Below are 27632 nucleotides of genomic sequence, written 5' to 3'. Positions count from 1 at the left end.
CTTTGAATCATTAAATTCGTCATGTGCATATCTTCTAAAGCCCGATGTTTCCATGGTGGTTATAAGGCGACCCCCCCCCCCCCCCACTCCTTATTTTCAAAAGTCCACTTTGTACTGGGGCTGATCCAGTCCGTGTTTTGCGGCCATCCGCGGCTCAGTAAAATGGCTGTATCTCGAGGAGCCTCGTGTTGGTTGGGTTCGCTCCCTGCCTCTACCCGGGCTCAGTAACACAACTCCCACAACAATTTCTGTCGCTTTTTACGCACTGTATGGAGCCTACATCACATTTCTGAGCTGGGAGGAAACCAGAATCGGGGGATGGAAGCCGGATTTTGTCCGGTGTGAGGGGTGGGAATGATTCGGCACAAGGATAAATGGCTATGAACAATTATTTATATTCATTAATGCTAGCTTTTGATTGTGACTGACTCGCCGAGAGAGTGAGAGAGGTGGGGGGGTATATCATGGCCGCTCAGGTCGCCAGCGCCACCACTCTTAACACTAGCCCGCCTTCCGAACTCAAAAAGCCGGATCGAGACCCAAAGGAAGAGTCGGTACCGGGGGAGAAGCAGTCAGATAAAAAGCAGCCGGGCTTGGACAGCGGATCGCCGGGCCGGGGGGATCTGCAGGACGGGAGCGACTCTGGAAATGCAGGGGGAGGAGGGGAACCTGAGATGAAGAACGGGAATGGGAACCCACCCAGGGCTAACAATAATAACCAGAATGACTCTGCCGGACCGGAGGGAAATAACCATCCCGGTTTTGTACATCACCACGGACCAGCTTTTCCTCCACCTTCCTACGGATACAGTCAGCATTACGGACGGGCCCCTTTTCATCAACATGGCGGACAACAAAGCCCTGGCATGGCAGCTGCTGCGGGTCCGGTCGTACAGTCGGGCAACATAATGGACCCATATCAACCTAATTCACACGACCATGGCTTTTCGAACCATCAATTTAACAGTTACAGCCCATTCCCGAACAGGACTCCATACCCCGGCCAAGCATACGCCATGAACTCCCCTCGCAGTAACCAGGCGCCGACAGCTGGGGGGCAGCCAGCTAACGTGAAGCAACCGCCACCATCGGGAGGACCAACGGCGATGGTTGGATCTTACAATAACCAGCGATACAATATTGGAAACCCTCAGCCAACATCCACACCGACACTCAACAAACTTTTAACGTCACCCAGCTCGACGAGGGCATATTCAAACTACCCGTCTAGCGACTACAGTAGCCAAGAAGGAGCTAGTAAGGGGCCGAGTGACATGGGCAGTAGCGGGTTGTATGGAGGGAGCAATCCGGCTTGGCAACAAAGAAGTCATCTCCCGTCGCCTATGAGCCCGGGAAGTGCCGGGCAGCCGCTAGTTAGGAACCAGGTAAAGACACGCTATCACAGGAACATTGTGTAGGCTTTAGCAGCCCAGTTTCCCTCCTCCTAGCTAGTTCACAACGTAGCAGGCCAGCCATTGTCTGATACTAGTTCGCAAAGACTCTAAAATGGCTGCCTCTCGTGTGTGTTTTTTCCTTTACACTACACCGTTAAATAACATTTTAGCAACCCCTAAAGCCACGTAGTGTTTGAGGAATGTTCGTCCAAGAACATATAAATTACAGAAACAACGTAACGACTTCCTGGAAGCTAATAAGCTTCGTCTTTGAAAACGGGCGAAAAAATCCACCGCGTAGGGAATCGGCTCGTTTTTTGCCCTTTCACTTGTCATTTTAGTTGTTTTTACACCGAATTTAGAGTGTTTACGGTGGTAATCTGTATGGTAAACACGTGTATAACAGTTGAATCTGTTGTGATTTAATTCATTTTAGGGAACCTGTTTATATCATCACATCCGTGCTTGTTTTTTTTGACTGATAAGATGTAATGATGTAGCCAACTTCGAAGGCGAACGTTTCAAATCTCCTGCTTCGTCAAAAGCCTCGTTTAAAAGTCCAAGATGTCTCGTCATGTGTTGGGAAAGGTGCTGCATAATTATATTATGCACGGACCTTTATTATAATCTTATTTTCTGGAGAGTGACCGGAGTTTACGCGCACGCTGGCTTGTCAACAGTCCAGCCATATAGGATGTGCACGAGTGGCTGCTGCCTGTAGATTAGTTTGCTCTGGGATTTGAATTGTGGAGGTAAAATCCTGCTGTCAAAGCCAGGAGATAGTTGGTCTTTGGTTGACATGCTAGCTGGAATCTGATTGGCTCCTGATCCGCTGCTCATGGCCATTTCTAATTACATGTGATGCAAGGCAGCAGTAGCTGATAACAGAGCATTAAGTCATTATAGGGTCACCAGAGGTCTCACAGGTTCAATCCTCTGCTCCACATTTCTGTTACAACAAAACACTCAGCGAGGTCGTGGTTTGCTGGTAATGACTCATTATGAAATCTTGATCTGTACATTAATATGTTTTCAATAGCTATATTTCATTACTTGTTGCATTAAGTAGGTGACTGCATATTAAACATGGCACTGTTGGTCATTGCCTGAATACGTATTATACTTAAGTCACCAGCCATAAACATTTAATTAAGATAACACTAGCTCTTCATTGGGGTTCTCACAATCTACTAAGTACTTTGCGTTTCCTAGTAAAACAAGTTATGGGCAGGTGGGCACCTGATGTTAAATTCCTATTTTGTTACTTGTTTTCCTTTGCCGGCCAAAGGCTGACGTCTGCTCCGGAGGAAATGGGATATACGTGTGGGTGTATATGTGTGTGTTTCTGCTGTGTCTGGCATGCCACACAAGTTTGACTGTGACTGCAAAGAATTCCCCCAATCCTCCCCCCAAGCCAATCAGAAAGCAGTCCACCATCTCTCACCAGCCAAGGGAGTTTCTTCTCTGTCTTATGCAGATTAGCCATGTGCTGCTCTTATTTATTTCTTTTCATTATCTTGATTCTGCAAAATCTCACATAATGCCTTTTCCATACTATTTGTCAAGTGCTCCCTGGGAAGTGAGGACACACGTCTAGGCATTTAGTTGATATGAGATCATACGCTTTAGGTCAGCAGGAATTTAAGTTAGGATTTTTTCTGGTGTGCCAGTTTTGCTGAGATGATGTGCTCTGATGTAAGCACAGCTCTTATTCTTCTTAGTTTACACATCGCTTGGTTTATTACCTGAATTTTTTTTTTGTACAAAGCATTTGGTCTATTGTAAGGGTTTCATTTTCATTTTTCACACTCTATTGCGGTTGTGAAAGTGTTTCCTTCTCTTGGTGTCATTCATTCAGTGCCAATCTGCCAAACCTCCTTGGATGAGAGTCAGAACAGGAGCACAGCTGGGATATGTTTAAGTTTGGGCAGACTGCCCTTCATTTGAAAGTAGATAAATATAGCTCTTCTGACTTTCAGTGCTATAGCAAAGTGAGGTTAAGGTAATGACCGTGGGAAAGAACATAAAAGAAAATATGTCCTCGTTCACTTAAAGCTCATAAAGATTACAACTGTTGCAAAAGTCTGAAAAGATAAAGTTACGCCATTGAAAGTGTATTATTATTCTGTCTTTCAGATTATTTCTTTTCAGAAATCAAGTATTTAATTTTGCTCTCATTCAGTTTTGTCTTTTTGTGGTTGATGTATATTCTCTTGTCCCTGCTGTGTCCAGCCACCTGGTTCCATGGACCCAATGGCAAAAATGAGAGGCCAGCCATACGGAGCGGGCAGTCCATACAGTCAGCAGTCACAACAAGGGCCCCCCACTGTACCACAACAAGGGCCTGGTTACCCTGGCCAGGGTTATGGCTCACCAGGTCAACAGCGATATCCAGTGGGAATGCAAGGACGTTCTCCTGGAGGCATGGGTGGAATGCCATATGGTCCACAGGTATTTCACAAAGGGAAATGATTGTAAATTATTTGGAAATGAGTGAACATGGTCTTCAGTTATGTTTCAATACTCTGTTTACTCTTTTAGATGGGTTCTTATGGACAGCAGGGCCCTGGAGGGTATGGCTCACAAGGGCAGGCACCATATTATGGCCAGCCTAGCCAGGCTCCTCACACAGGCCAACAGCAGACTCCTTATTCACCATCTCCACAAGGACAACCAAGTGGCCAGACTTCTTATCCAGGACAACCCCACCCTCCATCGACTGCTTCGCACGGGCAAGCCGGCCCACCGTATCAGCAGCCCCACATGCCCCCACAATCCCAGGGTCCTCTGTCGGCTCCAGCCCAAGGGTCTCCTCAGGCCCAGCCACCGTACTCCCAAGCATCAGGCCCACAGTCTGGTCAGTCGATGTATGGTCAACAGCAGGTTCCTCCTAACCAGGCCCAGCAGCAACAGCAGAGTTCCCAGGATACACCTGGATCACAGGGCCAACCCAGTTACCCCGGATCCACACAGGTCCCTCCACAGCCCCCCTCGCAGCAGCAACCACAGTCTCAGGCTCCACCACAGCCAACTGGACACAGCCAACATCCACAAGGTCAGCCTGTTGCTTATCCTCAGCAGCAGCAAGCACAACAGTCACCTTATCAGCGCTTCCCTCCACCCCAGCAGGTAACGTCCTCACATTTGTCGCACGGAATTATCTTTTTGCCTGTGGGCTCCTAGGAATGCTGCCCTGTAGTTCTGGTATTATACTTAAGCTTGTGTTCCGATTACTTTAGGAGGTATCCCAAGACTCATTTCAGTCCAACGTCCCTCCGTCCACTCAGCCTAAATCTGGCACAGAGGATAGTCAAGGCCGCCCCTCCAGCCTTCCGGTTAGTTGTGCTTGTGTTGTCAATATTGAGACGTAAAAGAAACACTTGCTTTGAGTTTCTACTTGATTTTAGGGGCTTGTCTTTGAATGGTAGTTTTCATTAATCTGGAGTCGCAGCTTATAAACGAGGAACAGCAACAGGCTTGTCACATTTGAAGCACTTGTTGTGACTGAATGTTGAGTGTTAACATTTTAAAAACTTGGCTTGTTGACGTCAGCTTGTGCCATGGCTGTATTGTACGACGGTGTGACTGATGCGTAAGCAGGAGAGTTTATGTTTTGAAATCACTCGGCAAGGCCGCTGCTACATGCTGATTCAGCTCCCATCCTGCAAACCTTGGTAACCATGACAACCCCGGGCACTAATGTGCACTCAGTTTTTTTTCTTTGAAAGAGATGAATAAGGACAAGGGCCTCTGGTGTTTGTCTGCATAAACTATTTGCTTGTTTGCTGCTTTGTATCTGGGGACTTTCATCATGTAAATACTAGAGTGAGTGTAAACATGAATAAGCCATAAATCTGTTTATGCAAGATGAATTATTTCAAAATGCAAATGATTAAGTTTCCAATGTCTAGTTTTAAGACAGTGTTCATATTTTTGAGGCCTATCCCTTACTGTATGTTTTCAGGATCTGTCAGGGTCCATTGATGACCTGCCCACAGGCACAGAGGGTGCTCTGAGTCCTGGCGTGAGCACATCAGGTGTGTCTAGCAACCAGGGTGAGCAGAGTAACCAGGCTCAGTCACCCTTCTCTCCTCACACATCTCCTCACCTGCCTGGCATTCGGGGGCCTTCCCCTTCCCCGGCTGGCTCCCCTGCCAGTTCCAGCACCCCACGCACAGGACCGCTGTCCCCTGCCAATATGCCAGGTTAGTTATATCTTCTCCCCATCACATGACGATTAGTAAGCAAATGCTGACACCTTCATTTGCAACTTGTTAAATTATTAAATATGATACCTGAAATATATTAAATGTGAGACAAAAATATTACTGATGTTCATATTTAAAAAAACTTTCCACCAACTTACTCATTTGAAGTGGATAAAATGACTGAGAGGGATTTCTGCTTTCATTTCCTAAATCTTCATTCTAGTGAAGCCTTCATTCTAGTGAAGCCTCCGCATCGAGATTTACTTGTGAAACAATGTAACATAACAACATGAAGTTGCGCTGTTGGGGCCATACTGTCTTGGACATTGTGATAGTAAACAAAAACTATACTGCAGTTTAAAAACTGGAAGGCCCAATTAGGCTGCCTGCCTGATCAGTTGTGAATCAGGTACTTTGGACAGATGAACCCAAGACAAACTTTAAACGATAGGAAATAAATTCTACGGAGAAGAAAAACAACAGCTTGTGATGTAAAGCATCTGACAAATATTGTGGTAACCTCTTTCAGACAGAACATTGCACAAATAACCCCCCGCACAGACACACGATTTCTTTAAACTTGTACACAATAGCAATAGAGCCATTAGAGGTTTTGCGATGTCCCTACACTGTTGCCATGACAAAGCAAACTAGGGCCAACTTTTAAAATGCATGGCAAGAGTGTGCTGTGATTTTTATACATTACAAGAGCACTTCAAAAGGCCCTTCACAAACGTGGACTAATGTTCCACTAAGAGTCCTCCACTGTCGGTAAGTGGATGCTGATCTTCATGTGTGATGTAATGATGGTTTAGGTTTCACATCTTAATGGGCTCCAGTTATGAAAAAGATGTTTATGTAACTTAAGTGTTCTTAATTAATGATGCAACTGCTGACACAAGTATGAAAATGAATTTTGAAGTTTAGAAATCTATACTATATGCACACATTGAATCCCACTGGTTGGCATGAATTTGATTTGTCCAAGAATATTAATTTTGAGTGTATACACAAGAAAGCCTGTAAATCTGAATAGCAATGAATGAATATAATATATTTTACAGGATATATAGTTCTCCTGCATTAAAAAAGATGACATTGAAAAGGCTGGGAAGCTAGCATTTTTGAGGAATATTGAATTCACACCAAGTTTTTGGCTTAAACAACTAAGCTTTACACTTCTTTTACTTTAATGTTACTTTTTAGGTACCCAGATGCCTCCCAGACCATCGAGCGTGCAGTCAGATGGGAGTCTACATCCAGCCATGAGCCAGTCCCCAATGGCCCAGGACAGAGGTATGCTGCCTCTAAAATAAATCAAAATATTTAGAAAACTACACAGAGTTCAGTACACGTTGTTAACATGTGCCCTTTTTTTGTCATTTTCAGGGTTTATGCAGAGAAATCCCCAGATGCCACCTTATGGTTCCCCTCAGTCTGCCTCTGCTTTGTCGCCACGTCAGTCCTCTGGTGGGCAGATGCATCCTGGGATGGGTCCATATCAGCAGAACAACTCAATGGGTGGCTATGCACAGCAGGGAGGGCAATATGGTCCCCAAGGTATAAATCTTATAATGGTCTCTGCTAAAGTTTGAGTAATTTCAAGAACTCAGCTCAATGTTAGTGAAATTCTTGTAATATTGTGGGGGGGAAAGACACAAGTCTTTAAGCAACATGTATCGACTTTTTCATTTACTTCATTTTGCTATTTGACCAATTTGGAGTTAGTTCTCATCTTCAAATCCCATTAGAAAAGCATATGCACACAGGAATACCTAGTTATCATTGGTCCCTCCCTCTGACTGTTGCAGCTATTTATAGCTGTGAAGCAAAGAGTCAGCTGACGTAGCAGAGCCTCCTGTCAGTGGAGCTGAGACGACTGTGACGAAGGCTTGTTGCTCAGGGTGTACTGCTCTCTGCTAGCACAGCAGAAGGGGAAACTGTCTTCTCAGTAAAGCTCTTTTTAGACTTATCTTTAGCAACTTGTTTTTAATTTAATTCCAAAAGAAAAATATTTTCCACATGAATTTATATTGTGTTGATTTTTCAGTCAAAAAAGTTTCCTTTAAAAAAAAAAATCTCGCCCTTTTAGGTTATCCCCGGCAACCTGGTTATGGCAGTATGCCCAATGCAAATTACCCCGGCGTGGGTATGGGTCCGATGAACCCAATGACAGGGCAAGGTGCAGGATCACCATATAGTGGAATGCCTCCAGGAAGAATGCCTCCAAATCAAATGGGGGCACGTCCATATGGTCCTAATATGGGTCCAAATATGGGGCCCAACATGGGGCCGAACATGCCTCCCAACATGGCCAATATACCACCTCAGGTGAGCTCGGGAATGTGTCCTCCTCCAGTGATGAACAGAAAACCCCAAGACCCTGCCGCCATGCAGCACCCTCCCAGTAACTCGATGCACAACAGGTTTGTTTATGATAAATATTTTCCATATTTACAGAGCATAGATACATTCATATGAATGCTCACCTTTGGTCCATTGTCCAGGATGCCTGGTTACCATAACATGTCTCCAGGAATGATGGGGTCTGGACCCCACTATGGTCCACCAATGAATAGTATGCCTGGAATGATGAACACACAAGGTGGCTCACCTTATGCAATAGGGCCAAACATAGCCAATAATTCAAGTGGTAAGTTTGCAGACTCCACTTTAAGTTTCAGCCTGTTGCTTTACATGTGATAGATTTACAGCAAATTTAAAATCATATAATCTTGTTTAGGTATGGCCTCTGGCCCCGAAGTAAACAATAAAATGAATAACAAAGTCGATGGGAATACAACGCCCAAGCCAGAACCTAAATCAAAGGTATGTTCTACATATTTTTTGGGGGCATTATATCTATAGCTGCTCACAAAATATATCTAATTTTCACGTCTACTTTTATCTCTTTTAATGCACAGAAATCGAACTCTTCGACCACATCGAATGAAAAGATAACACGGCTGTATGACTTAGGACCAGAGCCAGACAGGAAGATGTGGGTGGAGCGTTATTTGGCTTTTGTTGAGGAGAAAGCCATGGGCTTGACAAACCTGCCTGCTGTAGGCCGTAAACCCCTCGACCTCTTCCTGCTGTACACATCGGTTAAAGGATTTGGCGGAATGTCGCAGGTTAATGAGATGTGATTGGCAACAAGAAGTCCAAAATTACATTATCTGCTGTCCCTTGTTACAATTTGTTTGGTAAAATGTCTTTTGTCACTCAGGTGAATAAAAATAAGAAGTGGCGTGATCTGGCTGCTTCCCTGAATGTGGGTACATCCAGCAGTGCTGCCAGCTCTTTGAAGAAACAGTACATCCAGTGTCTGTATGCCTTCGAATGCAAAATCGAGCGTGGCGAGGACCCCCCTCCTGAGATTTTTACAGACAACAAAAAGAGCCAGCCTGCCAAAGTCCAGCCTCCGTCTCCAGGTTAGAGCCTTATTTATGCCTTCTTTTCAAATAAGCATGTGTTAGTGCAGTTCAACACGTCCATGACATTTAATCACTGACATTAAGCGATAACTTGTCTGTCTGGTTGTCTCTTATTTCAAACTGAAGCATCCCTTAGCTCTACAGCTGGGTCGGGCTCCTTGCAAGGTCCACAGACACCACAGTCCACCAGTAGTTCTATGGCTGAAGGCGGAGACCTTAAACCCCCGACCCCTGCCTCTACCCCACACACCCAGATGCCCCCCATGCCACCAGGGTCCAGGTGACTGTAAAATATATAAATAAATAAAATGATCACAATCCACTTCCTTGTTTTATTAAAATAAACTAATGTCTTTCTGCCTATTTCCTTTTATCCCCACTTGTCCTTTTATTTTCTCCCCCCTCACCTCTGCTTCTCTGTAGGAGCAGTGTAAACCTACAGGATCCTTTTTCTGAGGGAAACGACCCTGCTTTTCCCAGGAAGAACCTGACACCCAACTCGGCCTACCAGGCCGGCATGAACACACCAGACATGCAAGGACGCATGGGCACTTACGAGCCCAACAAGGATCCCTTTGGGAACATGAGGAAAGGTGGGCACTTGAGATGAATATATATTTTTAAAATATATAAGTGCTCATGTGGTGCATCAAATCTGAATTTTTATGTCTGAATGCATTTGCAGTTGGAGAGCAATTTCTGCCTGCTAACCAGGGTTCTAACAGTGGGGTGGGTGACCAGCAACAGCAGCAACCATCACAGCAGCAGCAGCAGCAGCAGCAGCCGCCACAGCCTCCATTTAACAGGGGACCACCAGGGGCCATGGGTACAATGCCAATGGGGCCCAGACAGCAGTATCCTTATGGACCAGGCTATGACAGGAGGTACGAAGGGTAGCTGAAGGGTAGGGTAGCTGGCCTTTGTAGTCATTGATCATTTTTGTTGTTCTTTGGTTGTTGCTTTTTTTTTCTTGCTGTCATCATCTATAATTGCTGAGGCTCTATGTTATTTAACGTGTTTGGGCAAAAAATGGGTAGACAGATTTTTAAGAGGATGGCTGGTATATTGCTACTACATTATCCCAGCAAATTGGACTCCAATTCATTTGATATTTTTAGTGAAACAGTAACCATCTTCTATTTGAATAAATTATTCGTGTTAGTTTTGTCATCAGACAAGCAGTTTGATAATATAAAGTAACATCTGCAGAGATTAGGTTTAAAATTGAGGTAATATTTTATACCACTGACCTGAAATAATACCTCATTAAAACGTAGAGAACTATTATTAAATGAAACGGCAGCCATGCCTCTTTTTCTGCTTCTGTCTCTGAAAGCAAGCAGCCGTTTGGGACGCCCACATTATCCATTAGGAACATGAGCAAAGCTCAGAACTGCGCTCATACTGACGCACACCCATTGCCTGCCGGGAGTGAAAGCAGTGATGAACAATATGCACATAGCCTGTTGCTAGCAAAGCAAAATGGCTGATATGAACTTAACTTTGTCATGTATGAGCGCATCTGTATTATTACAAAGGAGCTGTGCCACATTTTTAATTGATGAGTATCGTTATACTCCTCTTGTACCTTTATCGTGTAACATAATAGTTGAGGGATGGGAAAATCTATAGTGTATTGTAGTGTAAAGAAAATGCTTAATAGCTCTTTGTAAAATGCATCCAGTATACTGTAGAAGATATGATTATAAAATCTTTCACTGTGTTTTTGTTAAATTTCCGGGCTTGAATCAATAATAAATTTTGTTGTTTTCAATACCAGATCTGAGCAAGGAATGGGCCCAGAGGGCAACATGGGATCTGGTGCTCCTCAGCCAAATCCTATGATGTCTGCAAACACCGACACTGGGATGTATTCGCCAAATCGCTTCCCACCACAGCAGCCAAGGTTAGTTTGCCAAATAATTGGGTAGAAAATGATGGTGCTAAAATAAATAGCCTTTCTTAAGGCTTAAACTGTGTGATATGCAAAGAGTGTATTTTCTTTTAGGTAAATAGTGTATAATTGTGTATGAATTGAATGTGGCAATGTAATTTCCACATCATGATTGTAAGAAAACATAGAAAATTGCTGATATTATATTACTGAGTTTGAAAATTCACTCTGATTTCTAACTAGCATTCAGAGCTGTTAGATTTAAGATTAGCGTGGGTGGATGTAATGATTCAAGCACAAAGTAGACTGCTGTTAAATACCAGAAAAGATATTGTTGTTTTCTAGTCTCAAGGATTATGATTGTACAATCAGGAAGATTGTTTGAGTAGACATTCGAGCCCCAGGGTTAAGAAATTGATGGTTTTATTTACAGTTTTTTAGACAGATAATGTTAAATAGAAAAGTAAATTGGATGTGGATCATGTGTAAAATAAGTACAGTTAATGTTACCATTGTTTTGAATATATGCATTTCCAGCTGTAACATTTTAAACTATTGTGTACATTATTTTGTGGTGCCACTAATAAAGCTTTATCTTTACAGACATGATTCCTATGGTAATCAGTATCCTGGACAGGGAACGCCCCCTACTGGCTCCTACCCAAATCAGCAGCCTGGATTGTACCAACAACAGGTCACTTTTTCATTTATTCTTGACAAAATGTTGTAAGGGGTCATTGAATGTCACTTTCTTGTGTTGCATTTATTTCTCTGAAGCTCTTTGTTGGGTGGGAGACTGTCGTTATGTTGTTTTCATCTAGGTCTCAGATCTCAGTAAAATAAGTGGCTTTTTTTTTTTCTTCTTGTAGAGTTACAAGCGTCCTGTTGATGGGGTTTATCCTCCGTCAAAACGTCATGAAGCAGAGTACAGTGGGCCTTTCCATGGTGGTCAGCAACCCCCACAGCAGCAACAACAGCAGGGTGGTGCTTCAGCACCCTCTTCAGGACAGCCGGAAACATACAATCAGTTCAGTGGTGGCGGCCCATATCCTGGTGCCGATCGCCGTCCAACTGGCCCGGGCAATCAGTTCCCATTTCCCTTTGGCCGTGAACGTATGCAGGGAGCAACAGGGCCCAATGCTCAGCCAAACATGCCCCCTCATATGATGCAGTCAGGCCCTGAAGGTCCTCAGGGTGCTATGTGGCAGGGACCACGAGACATAAACTATCAGAATTACCCTGGTCGGCAGGGTGGACCTGGGGGCCCACCTCAGGGACCTGGTTACCCAGGCATGAACCGCTCAGAGGAAATTATGTCTACAGAACAGCGCATGAATCATGATGGCCAGTGGGGGGGTCAGATGGGACCTCGACAGCCTCCTTATGGTCCAGGAGGGCCAGGTCAAGCTATGCCTCGGTCAGTACAGGCCAACTACCAGCCCCCTCAGGGTGTACAGAACCACATTCCACAGGTGTCCAGCCCAGCCTCCATGCCCCGCCCCATGGAGAGTAGGACATCACCTAGTAAATCTCCTTATATGCACGGAGTAATGAAGATGCAGAAGGCTGGCCCCCCAGTACCTGCTTCTCATATAGTGCCCCCTCCAGTGCAGTCGCCTCTAATAAGGCGGGACATGCCTTTTCCCCCAGGCTCTATAGAAGCTTCTCATCCAGTTCTAAAACCACGTCGGAGACTCACTGTGAAAGATATCGGTATGATGATATTTATTATTATTATTGTTGTTTTTGTTGTTGTGGTTAACTATTTTTCTCCTTGACTGTTAGGAACACCTGAGGCCTGGAGAGTCATGATGTCACTAAAGTCTGGTTTACTGGGTGAAAGTACATGGGCCTTGGATACAATCAATGTTCTCCTCTATGATGACAGCACCATTTCCACTTTTGATCTCAACACAGTAAGAATTGACGTCAGATCCTTTATAGTGGCAATTGATGTGATGTCTAATATTTTTTCATCTATTTTCTCCAGTTGCCTGGCCTTTTGGAGTTGGTGGTTGAGTATTTCCGACGTTGTCTCATTGAAATCTTTGGAATTCTGAAAGAGTATGAAGTTGGAGACCCCGGCCAGAGGACACTACTTGATCCCGATGCCTTGAAAAGTGATTGTGACAACACGGATGAAGAACGAGAGGCAGAGGAGATGGAACATGGGAAAGAAGAGGAGGAGGAGGAGGAGGAAGAGCCGGATGCATATGGCCAGACTCGTGTCAAAGAGGAGAAGGAGAAAGAACAGTGCCAAGATTTGCGAGATCCAGATGAGGAGCGAAAAAGAAAGGGTACTTTGTCTGAACAGACGGCCCCATCGGAGTCCTTAACTACCCACCAGAGACCTAAACAGGCCAGCAAGTTTGACAAGTTTCCATTAAAGGTGGTACGAAAGAGAGACCCATTTGTGGATGGACATTCCAACAATCATGGCAAACTGCAGGAGTTTGATAGCGGGTTGCTTCACTGGAGTGCCGGAGGAGGCGATTCAACAGATCACATCCAGACTCACTTCGAACCATGCAAAGACTTCCTTGAGCGACGAGAGCGAGTAACTTTACCCCCAGTTTTGCTGAGGCGACAGGCCCCAGAAGAAGAAATGCAGGAAGACTTTCTATCAGGCGAAGAGGAGAAACAGAAGTGCGAAGAGGATGACTCCAGAGAGTCCTCTTCCTTAGAGAAAAATACAGCACCAGACAAAACCAGCCCTCCAGTCCATGGCGAGGAGGGAAACACAGATCCTGAGACAAATGTGATTGAGAGAGGCGCTATAAGCCACCAAGAGAATAATAGACCCATTCTTTCCTCCAGCATTTTAACCCAGAAGTCCGAGCAGAGTAGTACTATCCTGGAAGATGAACCTCACAGCAAAGACGAGGGGCCGCTCATTGCACTTGCTGACTGGCAGGATTCTTTAGCCCGCCGTTGCATTTGTATTTCCAACATAGTCCGCAGCCTGTCTTTTGTGCCAGGCAATGACCACGAGATGTCCAAACACCCAGGGCTTCTCCTGATACTGGGACGCCTGATTCTGCTTCACCATAGGCACCCCGAACGCAAACAGGCTCCGCTCACGTATGAGAAGGACGAAGAGTCGGATGATGGCGTCGGACAAAGAGATGAATGGTGGTGGGACTGTTTGGAGCTCCTGAGGGAGAACACACTGGTCACGTTGGCAAACATCTCAGGCCAGCTAGATCTCTCCCTTTACAGTGAGAGCATCTGTTTGCCTCTGTTGGATGGTCTCCTCCACTGGGCCGTCTGCCCCTCAGCAGAGGCTCAAGACCCATTCCCCACCCTGGGCCCTAACAGCACTTTGTCACCTCAGAGACTGGTTCTTGAGACACTAAGCAAGCTGAGCATCCAAGACAACAATGTGGACCTCATCTTGGCCACTCCGCCCTTTGTTCGGTTAGAGAAGCTGTACGGAAACCTTGTGCGACTAATTGGAGACAGGAAGATTGCAGTCTGCAGGGAGATGGCTGTGGTCCTACTGGCCAACCTAGCCCAGGGAGACACTCTGGCAGCTCGAGCGATTGCTGTCCAAAAAGGCAGCGTGGGCAACTTGCTTGGCTTTCTCGAGGATAGTTTGGCTGCCACACAGCTGCAGCAGAGCCAGAGCTCTCTGCTACACCTGCAGGGGATGCACTTTGAGCCCACCAGCCCGGACATGATGCGGCGAGCTGCCCGGGCACTGCATGCCTTAGCCAAGGTGGAGGAGAACCACGGAGAATTCACACTACACGAATCCCGGCTCCTCGACCTTTCAGTGTCTCCCTTAATGAACTCACTGGTTTCCCATGTTATCTGTGACGTACTCTTTTTAATTGGCCAGTCATGACAGCTGTAGGGGGCCGTGGCTCCATGTTTGAGGGGTTTTATCCCCGACCCCCTCCTCGTAGAAGCCTGGCTTGTGTGTATAACAGGGCAAAGAAAGTTCAAGTGACTGTCTTTTAATTTATGAAAATCTTGAAGATTCCATTCTTTCAGCCCTCCCCAGGTTGTTCTTGGTGGAGGAGGGTAATCGCAGAGCTGTAGTGGACTACAAACCAGAGATGCCCACAAAGTGACACTACTTGGAAGGTGATTGCCAATGGGATGACAGAGCAGAGCACCACAGTTTTAGTTTGGGAGACGGTTCTGCACTTGGGGAGAGTACTTTTTAATAAAGATAAATAAATAAAGTAAAACAAAAACTGTAACCAAAGTTGCTGTCTCGTTTACAGTGAGTTTGGGAGGAATAGCGTGCCCTAGCTCTCCTGTTGAGGGCACAATGAGTCAATAATTGGTTGACAGGTGAAGCAGACGGAAAAGTGGCTTACTGGTTATAGTTGCTGGAGTTGGATTCTCACCAGTTAGCCTGACAGTAGAAAAAGTGCTGTCACTAGACACCTTCACCGGGGAGGCCTGTGCAGTGTGCAGTAGATTGTAGGACATTTTCTGTACCGTGCTGCTCTTGAGTGTAACATGTTTCAGACAGAAGCAAATCATGCAGCTCTTCTAGAGTTTTGAGACCATTTTAGTTTGGTGTTAAACAGAAAATGGCTTTCTTCCCCAAAGTATCAAGAACCTACAACACCCTTACCTCCTCTTATCCCTTGATTGTATGAATAGCCCTATGGAAAGAAATCACCTCTTAGGACTGGTTTTCAACTTCAAATACAGCTTTGCTGTGGTGTATGTATATATATAAAAAAAATATATATATACAGTATATATAATGTTGTACATTACACTTCCTTTCTCTGTGTCTGTCTATGTCACTATTCTCACACTTGTTATTGGTGAGGGATTGAGGCTGATGTGAGTGTGGTCTGTGACCTCCAGTCCCTGCCGATTAGATCACTCCTCTGGTAACTCCACAGCTCCTTAGTACAGCGGACACGGCTCAAACCTGTTATCTCCTGGTACAATGAAAATAAACTAGATGAAGTACACATTTGACAATTTTTCTTCAGTCATGGATTCTGCATATTTGTATTTCAGATTATGTAGCTAACACATGTAAATTCCTCCCTTTCCCTTTTTTGGCTCAATGAATATCATTTATCAGTATGAAATCTTTATACTATATGTTCCACGTGGTAAAAATAAATGTACATTAAATCTTGGTAAGCTGTTTGGTTTTCTTCTGGAAAAATCCTGGACGTTAAGGCACTTTTATGGGTATTTATCCTCAGGAAAATAACAAAATATATTATTCAGATTCAACTGACTTAGTAGATGAGTTGGCCTTTAAAAAAAATTAAAGTGTCAATAACTGATTCAACTTCATGAGTATATTGTATGTGCAGTTTTGACATGCTTTAAAGTAAGTTAACAGCAATAATGCATAGAATATTATTTTAACCACAAATGGTTTCCTTAATTTTACATGTGCATGTGGAATTGAATTGGATGCAGTTTTGATTTTTAATGTAATTTCTTTCTGGATAAAATCCTTAGATCTTGTTTTGCTGCAGAACTTTTGTATATTACACTAAAGACCGTGTCATACTAAATATAAATAAATACAAGTCACTGTTAGCTGCAGGTGTGAGGAGAGGTGCTATATACTTGCTAAAAGATGGTTTCGGATTGAATTTTACCCACAGTCCCATGATACACATTGTCTCTGGTGGACGCTACAAGATATGGAAATGTTTGCGGTTGTTCCTCAAATTATAGACTTTGGCTGTCTGATGAGACCAGACTATATTTTAGGATTTTTGTCATAATTCAGAGTATGAAGTGTGGAAAAATAAATAAATGAACCTAATCAAAACGTGAATTAATGCACAGATCAGACATTTCAGAGAATAATTCTTGATATAATTGTAAAAAAAAAGGTGTAAAAAACAAAACAAACTCCTGACATGTTTTCTCCGAATATCTCGGAGAATCCTATAGTGCCGCATCACGTTGGCCCTGAGCTTTTATTTTGAAATTGGATCTGCAGTGACGCCGGAAGTTAAATATCTGTTTAGACTTAGAGAATCTTAAGAATTCAATAAAGTCATCGGTAAGATGATTAAAAATACATAAAAAGCGGTTATGCGGTTATGTATAAGCTAAAATAAACATATATAAGCATACATATACATTGATTGATTAATTGATATATATTTATAGTCTAACGTTGCCGGTGCCTACCGATACAATAGGTGGCGCTGTGGGTCGTAAGCCGCCTTCTGACAAACAACGAAGAAAAGAGCTGAGGCACTGCGGGAGAACGAGAAGAGATCGGTATATGGACGGACATAAAACTTGTGTTTAACAATGGCAGCTATAAAATAGAAACGGGCGTCCACCTTCACCGTAAAATGAATGGAATTGCGACAATCACAGAATTGAACTTTTCTGTAATCGGACTGTTGAAAAGGAAAAACCGATTTGTTACAGCGACAATGCCGAGACCTGTCACAACCTGCTTTGTCCATTTTTGCTCATTTCAGCAATAACAATGGATGTCAGAACAGTTGTACACTTTGCCGCTGTCACCAGGGGCTTATCACTGTTTCTGCAGGTAAAGTTTGGTTCGTGGTAAATTTCTCAAGAAGCGAAATTCGTAGCTATAATAATGTTGGCTGTAAGTCCTCAGTTTACCTGATTTTTGACTCACCTCCTGGTGACAATGTGCTTATTTGTTTCTGTTGACGGCACATTCCTATTTGTAACTGCAGATTTACCTTATAAAATCATTTCCTCCGCAGGCTGCCTTTAATGCTGTCATCCCTGACCATAATGCTGAAGCATTCATGCCACCAAGGACAGAGGAGCCCCTGTACTTGGACTCCACGGTGGACTGGCTGCTCAGTGGCCTCTCTCGCTGGGATGCTGAGCATTTCCTCTTCATTGCTGAGAGGGGATACCTTTATGAGCACAACTTTGCATTCTTCCCACTTTTCCCCATTTTGCTCAGGGGCTTGGCAGATACGCTGCTCTGGCCAGTAAGCAGCTGGCTGGGCATGCGTGGGCGGCTGCTGGTGGCTGTGGCTTTGGGGAACAGTGCACTTTTTCTGTTGAGTGTCGTTGCTTTGCACGCCCTTAGTAGAACCGTCCTCCAGGACAGACGTCTCGCTATGCTGTCCACTCTGCTGTACTGCATTACACCTGCTAATGTTTTCATGACTGCTGGATATTCCGAGAGCCTGTTTGCTGCTCTCACATTTGGTGGCCTGTACCTGCTGGAGAAAGGATTCACCTTCCGAGCCTGTCTGGCCCTCAGCATAGCCACTGCAGCACGATCCAATGGACTGGTAAACATCGGGTTTCTGCTCTACCTTCCATCATTGCGTGCAATTTCCCAGATTCGTGTATATCGAGTGACAACGAAAGGCCACAGGAAAGTCCTCCAATATGTTTGGGTAATAAGTCGTCTGTTATTAACCTCCATCTTGGGGACTATGGTTATCGCCCTTCCATTTTGTGCTTTTCAGTACTATGGATATAGGACTTTTTGCACGCCATCCCTGTCCTTGGAAAGGGTCCCCCTTGCACTCTTGTCACTGGGTGAACGGAAGGGCTACCGAGTCCCAGATGAAAATGGCCCACCACCCCTTTGGTGTATGAGACCCCTCCCCATTCTTTATTCTCATATCCAGGATGTATATTGGGATGTGGGATTCTTCCGCTACTTTGAATTAAAACAGATACCAAACTTCCTTCTAGCTCTACCTATGGCTACTCTCGGTATAATGGCAGCTTATGCTTATCTTCAAGCAAATCCGGAACTGTGCCTGAGACTTGGACTTTGGGAGACAGGCACAAATAGGGGGCTTGACAAACCCATACCTGGACTGTTCAATCCAAAAGTGTTTGTATATGTGGTGCATTCAACAGTTCTTCTGGCTTTTGGGACATTATGCATGCATGTTCAGGTATGTAAATCATGTAAATCCATGTCTAGAACATCACAGCTGTCCCTTACACATTCTCATTGCCTTTGTTTTTCATTGATATTTCAAGGTTCTGACCAGATTCCTGGCGTCTTCGTCTCCCGTGCCCTTCTGGATAAGTGCTCACCTGCTCCTCCTCAATGAACCTCTTCTTCATCGCAGGAAAACATCAAATCCCAACATTCAGCTGCTGACAGCGACCAGAGGGGGATGCAAGCACGCAGCCCCAAACCCCATCATTGCCCTTCTTCCACATTTCACAACCTGTTGTCCAATAACACAAAGCATCTTGGGATATTTCCTCTCTTACTGGGTGTTGGGACTTGCTCTGCACTGTAACTTTTTTCCATGGACATAAAGAAATAACTGCGCCTTTACCACATTTTTATTCCCACTCAAATCTACAGAATGGTGTTTTCTAACAGGACGTCAAAATCTCACTTTTGTTGTGGTAATTGTTAGGAAACTACTTGAATGCTTCGTTTCCTTATTCCACGCTTTATTACATAATAAATTGATCATTCATGTTTAGAACTCTGTTTGAGCAATAACCTCTTTTCCCTGTTAAATGTGTTTCCAGCAGCTTTCCTCCATAATGTTGATATTGCACTGCATGCTTTTAATGATTTTTGAATGACACACGGGGAATTCTGAATGTTTAGGAACTCATAGAAATTGTAGCTGTTTTATAGTTCTCATTTATTTGTAGTCCTTGTAAAGCCAGTGCTTTTTTGGTGTTCTCCTGTAATGAAATGATTGATTTATTTTATTTATTTGTTTTATAAAGTACAGCGTACATGATTTGCCTTTGTATTTTGTCCTTTTGACTTTACCTTGAAATTTAGAAATGTCTATTTTAAAAGCAATAGAGGTCATGACATTAGTGAAGGAATACATATTTGAGTTTTAAAAAAAGACTCAAGGATATAAAAAATGGTCACCTGATGTAAAGACAACTCTGTCTTTGTCCCTTTTTCAGTGTAGAATCTGTCAATACAGAATTAAACAGGCAAAAATGTTACTCAACTTGCTCATTATTCAATTTATTGTAATTATAATTTGTAATTACTTCATCTGTGGGATTGGGTACAATTGAGTCTAATATTGTGGGGTGGTGGTAGCTCAGTCTGTTGGGAACTGGGGCTGAGGTAGGTGGTAGGTTCCAGAACAACTTTAGAGTAATGCCAAGGTACCCTTGAGCAAGGTACCGAACCCCCAAATGCTCGTCGGGCTCTGTAATGAACTGGCGGCTCCTCCAGGGGTGGACTCTGCCGTGGTGTTGATCTTTTTTCTCTGAATCCATAATGGCAGTGATTGAGTAGATGATATTTAACTGTAAAAAAAATCCAGTCTATTATTAGTTTTTAGAAATCTGTGGCAGTATGGAGTAATTTCTAACTGACTTTTACTGTCATTTCATGCAGAAATGAAAACAGATTGAAATGATAAGTTACAGATAATGGTTTCGCAATGTCTATAATAACCTTTGATTATGTCACTATTGTTGCAATATTGATATTGTTAGTCGACTTTTTATTTCTACGTTTCATAGTTATTGTAGTGGTTTCATTAGCGTTGATTATGGATTTCTTCTTCTACGAAAAAAAAATCTTATTGGCATCATCTGTTCTGCCAGCTCAGGGCCAAAGTTCCCCAACAAGATTATTCATGTTGTCTGCTGCAGCATCATATTTATCCTTCTCCATAAACGAGCTGGGAAAACTAACCTGGGCTTTACTAAACCGTGAATCAAACCATCTCTAGCTCTGCAACCATCTGCTCCTCCAGCTTCCGGATCTCTGCAGGTTGGTCGCGAGAGACACTGAAATGTGACGTCAGTGGGTGTTCTCGCGACTACGTCCACATCCTCCTCGTGACGTAGATTAGCGACGGCGAAAAGTAGCCGTGACCCGTTCCAACGAGCGTCACTTCGAGCCCGTTTGTGATGTTTTTAATACTACGAAATGTTCGCCAGCATTTGCGAATGGATTTAGCTTGAACCCCAAACATGTTCATTTGCGTCGAATCAACCGGGGAAGTGGTTCAGCTCGTTAAAATCTGCGGCGGAGCGAAATGTCTTCGCTGTCCCACTAGCTAGCTAACGTTAGCTTTCAGGATGTCCTGCTGAGCGCTATCGGAACGAGCGAGATGTCCGCGTACAATGACTGATACTTGAGAGTTTTGACTCTAGATAACTCGGCGAGAAGAGCGATTACTTCGTGCCTTTCTCTCCCTCTGAACTGTGCTGATACTGTTTACGCCATGAAGAACTGCGAGTACCAGCAGATCGACCCGCGGGCGCTGTCCGTGTCGCCCTCGTCCGCGGAGAACCACATCGGGAAGAGGTCGCAGCGGCCGCGGAGGAAATGGGAAGTGTTTCCGGGGAAAAACAGGTTTTTCTGTGATGGACGACTCATCCTGGCCAGGCAGAATGGTGTCCTTCCAATGACTCTGGTCCTTATTGTTGTCACATGTGGCCTTTTCTTTGCATTCGAGTAAGTATCTTGTCTGTCCATTAAGCGCAACATCCCACTTTGTAGATCACCGTGGCAACAAATTCTTTTTCCTCTCCACAGTTGCCCATTCCTTGTGGAGCACCTCACCGTCTTCATACCTGTGATCGGTGGCGTGCTTTTTGTGTTTGTGATCATCTCTCTGCTGAGAACCAGCTTTACAGATCCAGGTATCTTACCTAGGGCCACGCCAGACGAAGCAGCGGACATAGAGAAACAAATAGGTAAGGGCCGACATGGAGGCCGTGGCGGTTCGCCGCAGGCCAGATGGGCTAAAAAGCTTTGCCATATGGAGGCTGCTAGAAATTTAACTGTAGACCTAAGTAGCTTACTGTTTACCAAAGTTAAAGAGCAGTCTGGCTTATTGCTTTCACAGACCTTTTGAGTGTGTGTCTTGGTCACATATTTTAGTCTCAACTCCTCCCTTGAACTTCTCTATTTCAAGATACCTCAGGATCATCTTCATATCGCCCACCTCCGAGAACCAAGGAGGTCCTCATCAACCAGCAGGTGGTGAAGCTCAAATACTGCTTCACTTGTAAAACCTTCCGACCTCCTCGGACCTCCCATTGCAGCTTGTGTGACAACTGTGTGGGTAAGAATCCGGTGGGAATTGTTATATATATATATATATATAAAATGGAGGAGAGGCATTAGAAACACCAGCAACAGAGTAGATTGAGAATTTATTTATTTTTAATTTATCCTCACTGCATGTCCAACATAATCACCCTACATGGCTTACTGGCATCTTTCTCCTGCTTTCCATAAGAAAATGGTTAAGATCTTTGAAGGAATTTGACATGTACATGTACAGGATTTAACTGAGAAAATAGTGAGATCTACACATCTTCTTTTTAGTATATTTGTGTGGTCTGAAAAACCTTTATCCAGTCCTGACAGAATACATTACTCTTGAATATTCCCAATACTTTTAACACATTGTAAAGCTGACTCTAATCTTTGTGGCTGGTTTTACCCCCAGAGCGGTTTGACCACCACTGTCCATGGGTGGGCAACTGTGTTGGCAAGCGCAATTACCGCTTCTTCTACAGCTTCATCGTCTCGCTGTCTTTCCTGACATCTTTCATATTTGGCTGTGTCATCACGCACATTACTTTGCGTAAGTATCCTCATTCTGCACACACACACACACACATGCATGCACAAATGTACTCGGTAGTTGTCCTGTTATTAAAAACAAATAATAGCAGTCGTTTGGAATTGCATCATTGTTTTGCTTTGTTCTCTGATTTTACTGCTTATTTTGCACATAATTTAATTGACTTTCTGTTTCTTTCATCAGGTTCACAAGCAGGTAAAAGCCTTATTCAAGCCATTCAAGAGAGCCCGGCCAGATATCCTTCTGAAATGCCAGCAGTACCATCACCCTTTTTTGGGCCACGGATTAACTTTTCTTTAGAATTTGCTGTTGTTTTATGCCAGCAAATGGAACGAGTCAGACTGTTGACAAGGCCTTTGGAGCGACTCCTCGGACTAAGCCCGGCCTTAATAGGATCAGCGTTAACGTGCAGTGAGGCGCCACTTTTAGGCAGATGGCGTTCCAGCAGGCGGTTTGCTGCCTCCTTTCTCACTGAGACAATGCCATTGGTGGCGTGACTGCAGCTGGATTTGAGGGTGTGGGGTAATTTACCTGTTTATGTTCACCACGCCTTGCTACATGATTACACAACGTGCATGCCACCACCTGCATCCATCAACTTCTTGATGAGTTGGTTTACATTCCAGTGGATGCACATTCCTAAATATTACAGGTTCACTCATCTTCAAAATGGAATTCTTAAATTCCCTTTGTATTTTTAACATTATTGTAAGATAACCTGCTCCTCTGACTGTGTATAAATGTAGATATCATGAGAAGCTCAAGAAATGGTAGAAGTAGGCTTTGACATTTTGTGCATTAAGTGTTACCAACCTTGACTCTGCTTGTGCACTGTGGTCGAACTGGTGATTTGCTTCTTCTCCATCTGGTCCATTCTGGGACTCTCAGGCTTCCATACATACTTAATAGCCTCTAACCTCACAACAAATGAAGATGTAAGTACCTGTGTGTGGTTTTTGGCAGAACATCTGATACAGTCATTGTGGCTCAAGATGTCTGCTCACTCACCGCTCGCAATGTCCTTTAATTTTGCAGATTAAGGGCTCCTGGTCAAGTAAAAGAGCCGGAGAGGAGTACGGAAACCCATACAGCTACAACAGTATTATAACCAACTGCTGTGCTACATTATGTGGCCCCATGCCCCCGAGGTCAGTAAGATTGGCACTGACACCTCTGTGTCTCATTTTTCAGCGTCTATACACATTTTCCTGCCTCAGTCATGTCTTCATCCTTTGGCTGTGTGTAAAATGGAGATTTTCTGCCCTGTTCTCCAGTTTGATAGACAGGAGAGGCTGGCTGCCCCTGGAAGAGATGATCCCCACTGCCTCTACCTCGGAGATGGAGCTGCCCACGTTTGTGGCCAAGAACGATGCTCACATGGTAGGATGAACCAGCTCCTGGTCCCTCCCATGTCCCCGTGTTGTCATTAGACTCCTCCCGTCTATTTTATACTAATTCATCCTCTAGCTTCTGTCCTTGGAGTTGATTTGCCAAACTGCAGCACATTGATTCAGACTTGAGGTACTTTTTTTTTGTGGTTTTGTCGATAATATCAGAAAAAGGATGTTGCTCAGACAGTCGCAGACTTGACTGGAACAACTTTACTAGCTATAAATCGGACCTGATGCGATGTAAAAGTAAATATGCACGTTACTTAGAACTGGAGTGTGAGGGAAGCGGCTTTTTTTAAGCTATAATGTGACGGGAACCACCCAAATCAGTATCAGCATCTCTGAGCACCTCAGAAGACGAGCAGGTGGACGGCTGCTGCAGCCAGTCGTCAGCTAAGCAGCTGTTGAGCTGGTCATCATACGGCTGCAGATGTTAATCTGGCTATTACCTGCTGTGGGACAGTAAACACATTTTCAACCCATGACAACTGCTTGCAAGTTATCAGAATTTCCTCTGTGCTTCCTGTAGCAGACAGTTGGATTTTCCTGCATAAACAGCTGATGCGAATGGTGACGGTCATATTTTTGTTTTACCAGCACTTTATCACGCTGTTGTGACAAAACGCACTCTTAAATGCCCTTTTGTTGTTTACACATCTGATTTGTTAAAACAGCTTTTTATATTTCAAATAAAATTTGTTCTATATTTTGCTACTTTTTTTGTGTTTCAGTTCAGACTGCCTGTTCTTTGTGCCCGGATTTTTACATTTTCTTCCGTTACTCTTAAGATTGTGTGAGCCGTTGCCCGGACGGGAGCGTTTGTTTTCCGTTGTTGCGATGAAAACACCTTACAGTCGGTGTCACACTGTATCCGTTCCCCCCTGCCAGGAGGAGAACTGTCAGGATTTTGCTTTGTCCTGCACAGCCTGAAGGCCACTGCTACCTGTAAGGCCGGTCGATGGTAAGAATAAGGTAGAACGTTGGGCCAATCACATCTCTCCACTTCCCATTGTCACCTTCATAACGCAGCGTCTCCCTCAGCAGTGCACAGACACGTTTGCTTCAGTCTCTGTCTGCTGTGTTTGGTGCGAGGGCTTCACTGACCTCCTGAATGTGCATGCTTCACTGTCACTCATTCTTCTGTCACTGAAAATCGATGACTCACTCAGCGCTGGCTGAAGGTCACGACCCCCGTCTGTATTTACGCGATGTCTTTTCTCGGGCCGATGAATTTGTGCGCATGAGAGCCGACGCGAGCCTGCAGATTGCGTCTCCTTCCACGATGGGAAGAAAAACGGGGACAAAGTGGCTTTTCTGTGCATATTTGGCTTCTCTGCGTGTATCTGTCTGCCTCTTAACTCACTTTTTCCATGTCTCATATGAACCCGACTGCCGTCATCATCAGGACCGCCTTTGCTTTCACTGTGCATGAGCGTCGAAGCAAACCCAACAGATTTCTCCTGCTTGTCTTATTTCTCCTGTCACAGCCACCAGACGCGTCTGAACGTGTCTTCTTCTCTCACACTTCCACAGTGCACTCAGAGCACCAAGGGCATGCTGGGGAGAGTGGTTCGCTCCCTCGATTTTCACGAACTGTGCCCCCCCGGCACCCCAAAGACCACCCCGATGGGCCCGGAGGGTTCCAGCTCGGTGGCGCTTTCTGCACAACCTTCAGCCTCGGTCAGCTGTGCGCCACCGCCCACCCTTCAGTCTGTGGTGACCCCTTGCCCCCACTTCAGCAGAATCAACAAGAGGGACTCGCTGCACTCCACTAACCCGGCTTTCCGCCTGGCTTCTCCCTCGCCGTCATTGAGCCGGGCTGGTTTTGTTCTTGAGGATGCGCCGGAGGTCAGTTTTGTGCCGCTGCCTTGAGAAGGGCCTAAACCCGAGGCGGGCGTAGCTCATGTCCTCAATGCTCATCACAGAGGAGTCGGCGGGACCTCAGCTGACAGTTCGCTGGTGTGTTCTGTGAGTTTATACCCCGCTCGTGTCTTTCAATATGAAGGTTAATCTTAGTAAAGTTTGGAAGCACAAAATAGAAGTATTTTTTTAACAGCTTTTTATGAAGACGCCCAGGACATGCCTCTATCACTGAACCTTAAAGCCATATGTCACATCCACAGTGTAAAGTTGCTAAGATCGTATGCAAGCAAGGCTTCAAATCTGGGCACATTTGTTGTAAAATACATACATGTATATACGTACATCTGTGCTCTGGACAGTGGAGTAGGACTCAAAAGAAAACCCAGTGCATCATTATCAAAATCCACTTTTAAAGATGGACATATATTTAATTCGAATGAAGGCATATGGAGGTTATTGACGTAGCGGTTACTGCAGTGTGTCTTCATTTTGTCCTGTACAACTGGATGCTAACCATCTGAAATAGCTCAACAAATCTGTTAAATGTCAAAGTCTGTGAGCTCAAACGTGCGCCTCCTTGCCCAGTATCAAACTGTATACGTGAGCTTCTTTAAGACCACTGTCAATCACGTCTTGGAACTGCTCTCCATTATATACAGTATCAGAGTAATCCTGCAAAAGAAACAGCTGTAGAGGCTGCCACTAGGGGGCAGCAAAAGACAGACAATTGCAGCCCGGTCCAGCAGACTAGTGCTACTACTTGTTTTTATCATCATCTTTTTTTCTCTCTTTTTTTAAAATTTGAGCGTCAAAGCTGGACATAGATTGTGAATTTGCCTTAGTCAGTGGGTCCAGTAGGTTTTGTGCTTACAAGCCGTGCTTGTGTGAGAAGACGAGGTCATATTGTCATATTTTGTAGGATGTGTCAGTGGAACTGAAACATTTGATGAAATAAAAAACAAATAACGGATGGCAGTTGTTTTTCTGAATTATTTTACTGTGCACCAAATGGTGGTTCCCAACAGAAACTTACAGCGTGGAATCTGCATTTCAGGCTGGCCCAGACTAACTGCTTAGTTCACCCTTTCTTTCTAAAGAACCCCCAAATGTGCTGTGCAGCTAAGTCCCATATCAAAACCATATCCAGGATATTTATATAAACTGCATTGAGATCAATCAAAGCATTCTCATATGGTGAAGACAGTAAATCAAAGACAGAGGGAGCCATCCCTTTTTGTGTGTGTGTGTGTGTGTGCGCGCGTGTGTGTGCGTGCGCAGTCTAGAGAGTAGGAGATATTAAAAGAAAACAGTGAATTAAATTCACAGATGTGACTGTGTTTGTCTCCAGAGATGTTCTTTCACCTAATAAGATCAAATCGCTCCAATTGTGGGCTTTGACAGAATTTTCCATCTTTTATACACAACCAAGCAAAACAGAGTATCGTCCTTTACTGTGGTCACCAAAATGGTTTCCCTGGCGCTGCTGAGCCTGTGCCCAGGGTTTGACTTAGACGAGGGAGAGAAAGAAAGTTTGTGCCTGTAATTATTGAAACTGGAGGAAAATTGCCATGACCAGCCGTGATGGCGGCAGGAGGACCAGCAACTAAAGGTTCCACTGGCGCCCCCTGTGCTGCTGTATCACAGATTTACAGAACATCTATGAAACATTGGGCAGGGATGTGACCAAATACGCTGGAAAGATAAAACGTTGACATTTTTATGGATCTGGCTGATAAAGCTGTAACAGACGCGAGATGTGTTCCTTAAAAGCGCTGACAGTGATGTATTAGCACTGGTGCTACTTTAAAACTGACGTATTGGAGCCATGGCAACCTAGCCGTGCGCATGCATCATAAAGGAGCCGGTCGTAGGTCTGACCTGGCAGGAGAACTGGCCGAGGCCGCTCCTGGAGGACTGAACGTGCCG

At 44.5% G+C, this 27632-nt stretch overlaps 3 protein-coding genes and 1 long non-coding RNA gene across 9 annotated transcripts; 3 read left to right on the top strand and 1 right to left on the bottom strand.

The window, feature by feature from the left end:
* Positions 1-177: 177 nt before the first annotated feature.
* LOC130532329 (AT-rich interactive domain-containing protein 1A-like) lies at positions 178-16054 on the top strand. 3 transcript variants are annotated; one of them, XM_057044904.1, is made up of 20 exons: positions 178-1385; positions 3627-3845; positions 3936-4523; positions 4634-4729; positions 5359-5599; positions 6809-6898; positions 6992-7162; positions 7695-8028; positions 8110-8255; positions 8346-8431; positions 8527-8736; positions 8832-9036; positions 9166-9319; positions 9463-9632; positions 9725-9923; positions 10820-10945; positions 11537-11627; positions 11803-12646; positions 12719-12849; positions 12924-16054. In XM_057044904.1, the coding sequence occupies exons 1-20, from the start codon at positions 465-467 to the stop codon at positions 14778-14780; spliced, it is 6879 nt and encodes a 2292-aa protein (XP_056900884.1). In that variant the 5' UTR covers positions 178-464; the 3' UTR covers positions 14781-16054. The 3 variants fall into 3 exon arrangements, with proteins under 3 accessions (XP_056900884.1, XP_056900886.1, XP_056900885.1); XM_057044905.1 differs by having other exon boundaries at positions 179-1385; positions 9469-9632; XM_057044906.1 differs by lacking the exon at positions 4634-4729.
* Positions 16055-17114: 1060 nt separating this feature from the next.
* pigv (phosphatidylinositol glycan anchor biosynthesis, class V) lies at positions 17115-19837 on the top strand. The gene is made up of 3 exons (XM_057044966.1): positions 17115-17444; positions 17632-18798; positions 18887-19837. The coding sequence occupies exons 1-3, from the start codon at positions 17382-17384 to the stop codon at positions 19172-19174; spliced, it is 1518 nt and encodes a 505-aa protein (XP_056900946.1). The 5' UTR covers positions 17115-17381; the 3' UTR covers positions 19175-19837.
* On the bottom strand, positions 19492-20777 carry LOC130532354 (uncharacterized). The gene is made up of 3 exons (XR_008952318.1): positions 20544-20777; positions 19886-20149; positions 19492-19803 (listed from the first exon to the last, which is right to left on the bottom strand). It is a non-coding gene; the product is annotated as an uncharacterized LOC130532354 (long non-coding RNA).
* zdhhc18a (zinc finger DHHC-type palmitoyltransferase 18a) lies at positions 20698-26676 on the top strand. 4 transcript variants are annotated; one of them, XM_057044970.1, is made up of 10 exons: positions 20699-21311; positions 21393-21553; positions 21775-21924; positions 22315-22452; positions 22636-22687; positions 23285-23387; positions 23488-23600; positions 23727-23832; positions 24732-24804; positions 25377-25517. In XM_057044970.1, exons 1-9 carry the CDS (start codon positions 21079-21081, stop codon positions 24771-24773), a joined length of 1098 nt encoding a protein of 365 aa, XP_056900950.1. In that variant the 5' UTR covers positions 20699-21078; the 3' UTR covers positions 24774-24804; positions 25377-25517. The 4 variants fall into 4 exon arrangements, with proteins under 4 accessions (XP_056900947.1, XP_056900950.1, XP_056900951.1 ...); XM_057044971.1 differs by having other exon boundaries at positions 24732-24815; positions 25377-25516; XM_057044967.1 differs by lacking the exon at positions 24732-24804 and having other exon boundaries at positions 20698-21311; positions 25377-26676.
* The last annotated feature ends 956 nt before the right edge of the window (positions 26677-27632 follow it).

Source organism: Takifugu flavidus, chromosome 10 (assembly GCF_003711565.1).
Source record: "Takifugu flavidus isolate HTHZ2018 chromosome 10, ASM371156v2, whole genome shotgun sequence".
In the NCBI taxonomy this organism is placed as follows: domain Eukaryota; kingdom Metazoa; phylum Chordata; class Actinopteri; order Tetraodontiformes; family Tetraodontidae; genus Takifugu; species Takifugu flavidus.
The sequence above is the reverse complement of the archived record's forward strand: the minus strand, read 5'-3'. Positions and strand labels throughout refer to the sequence as shown.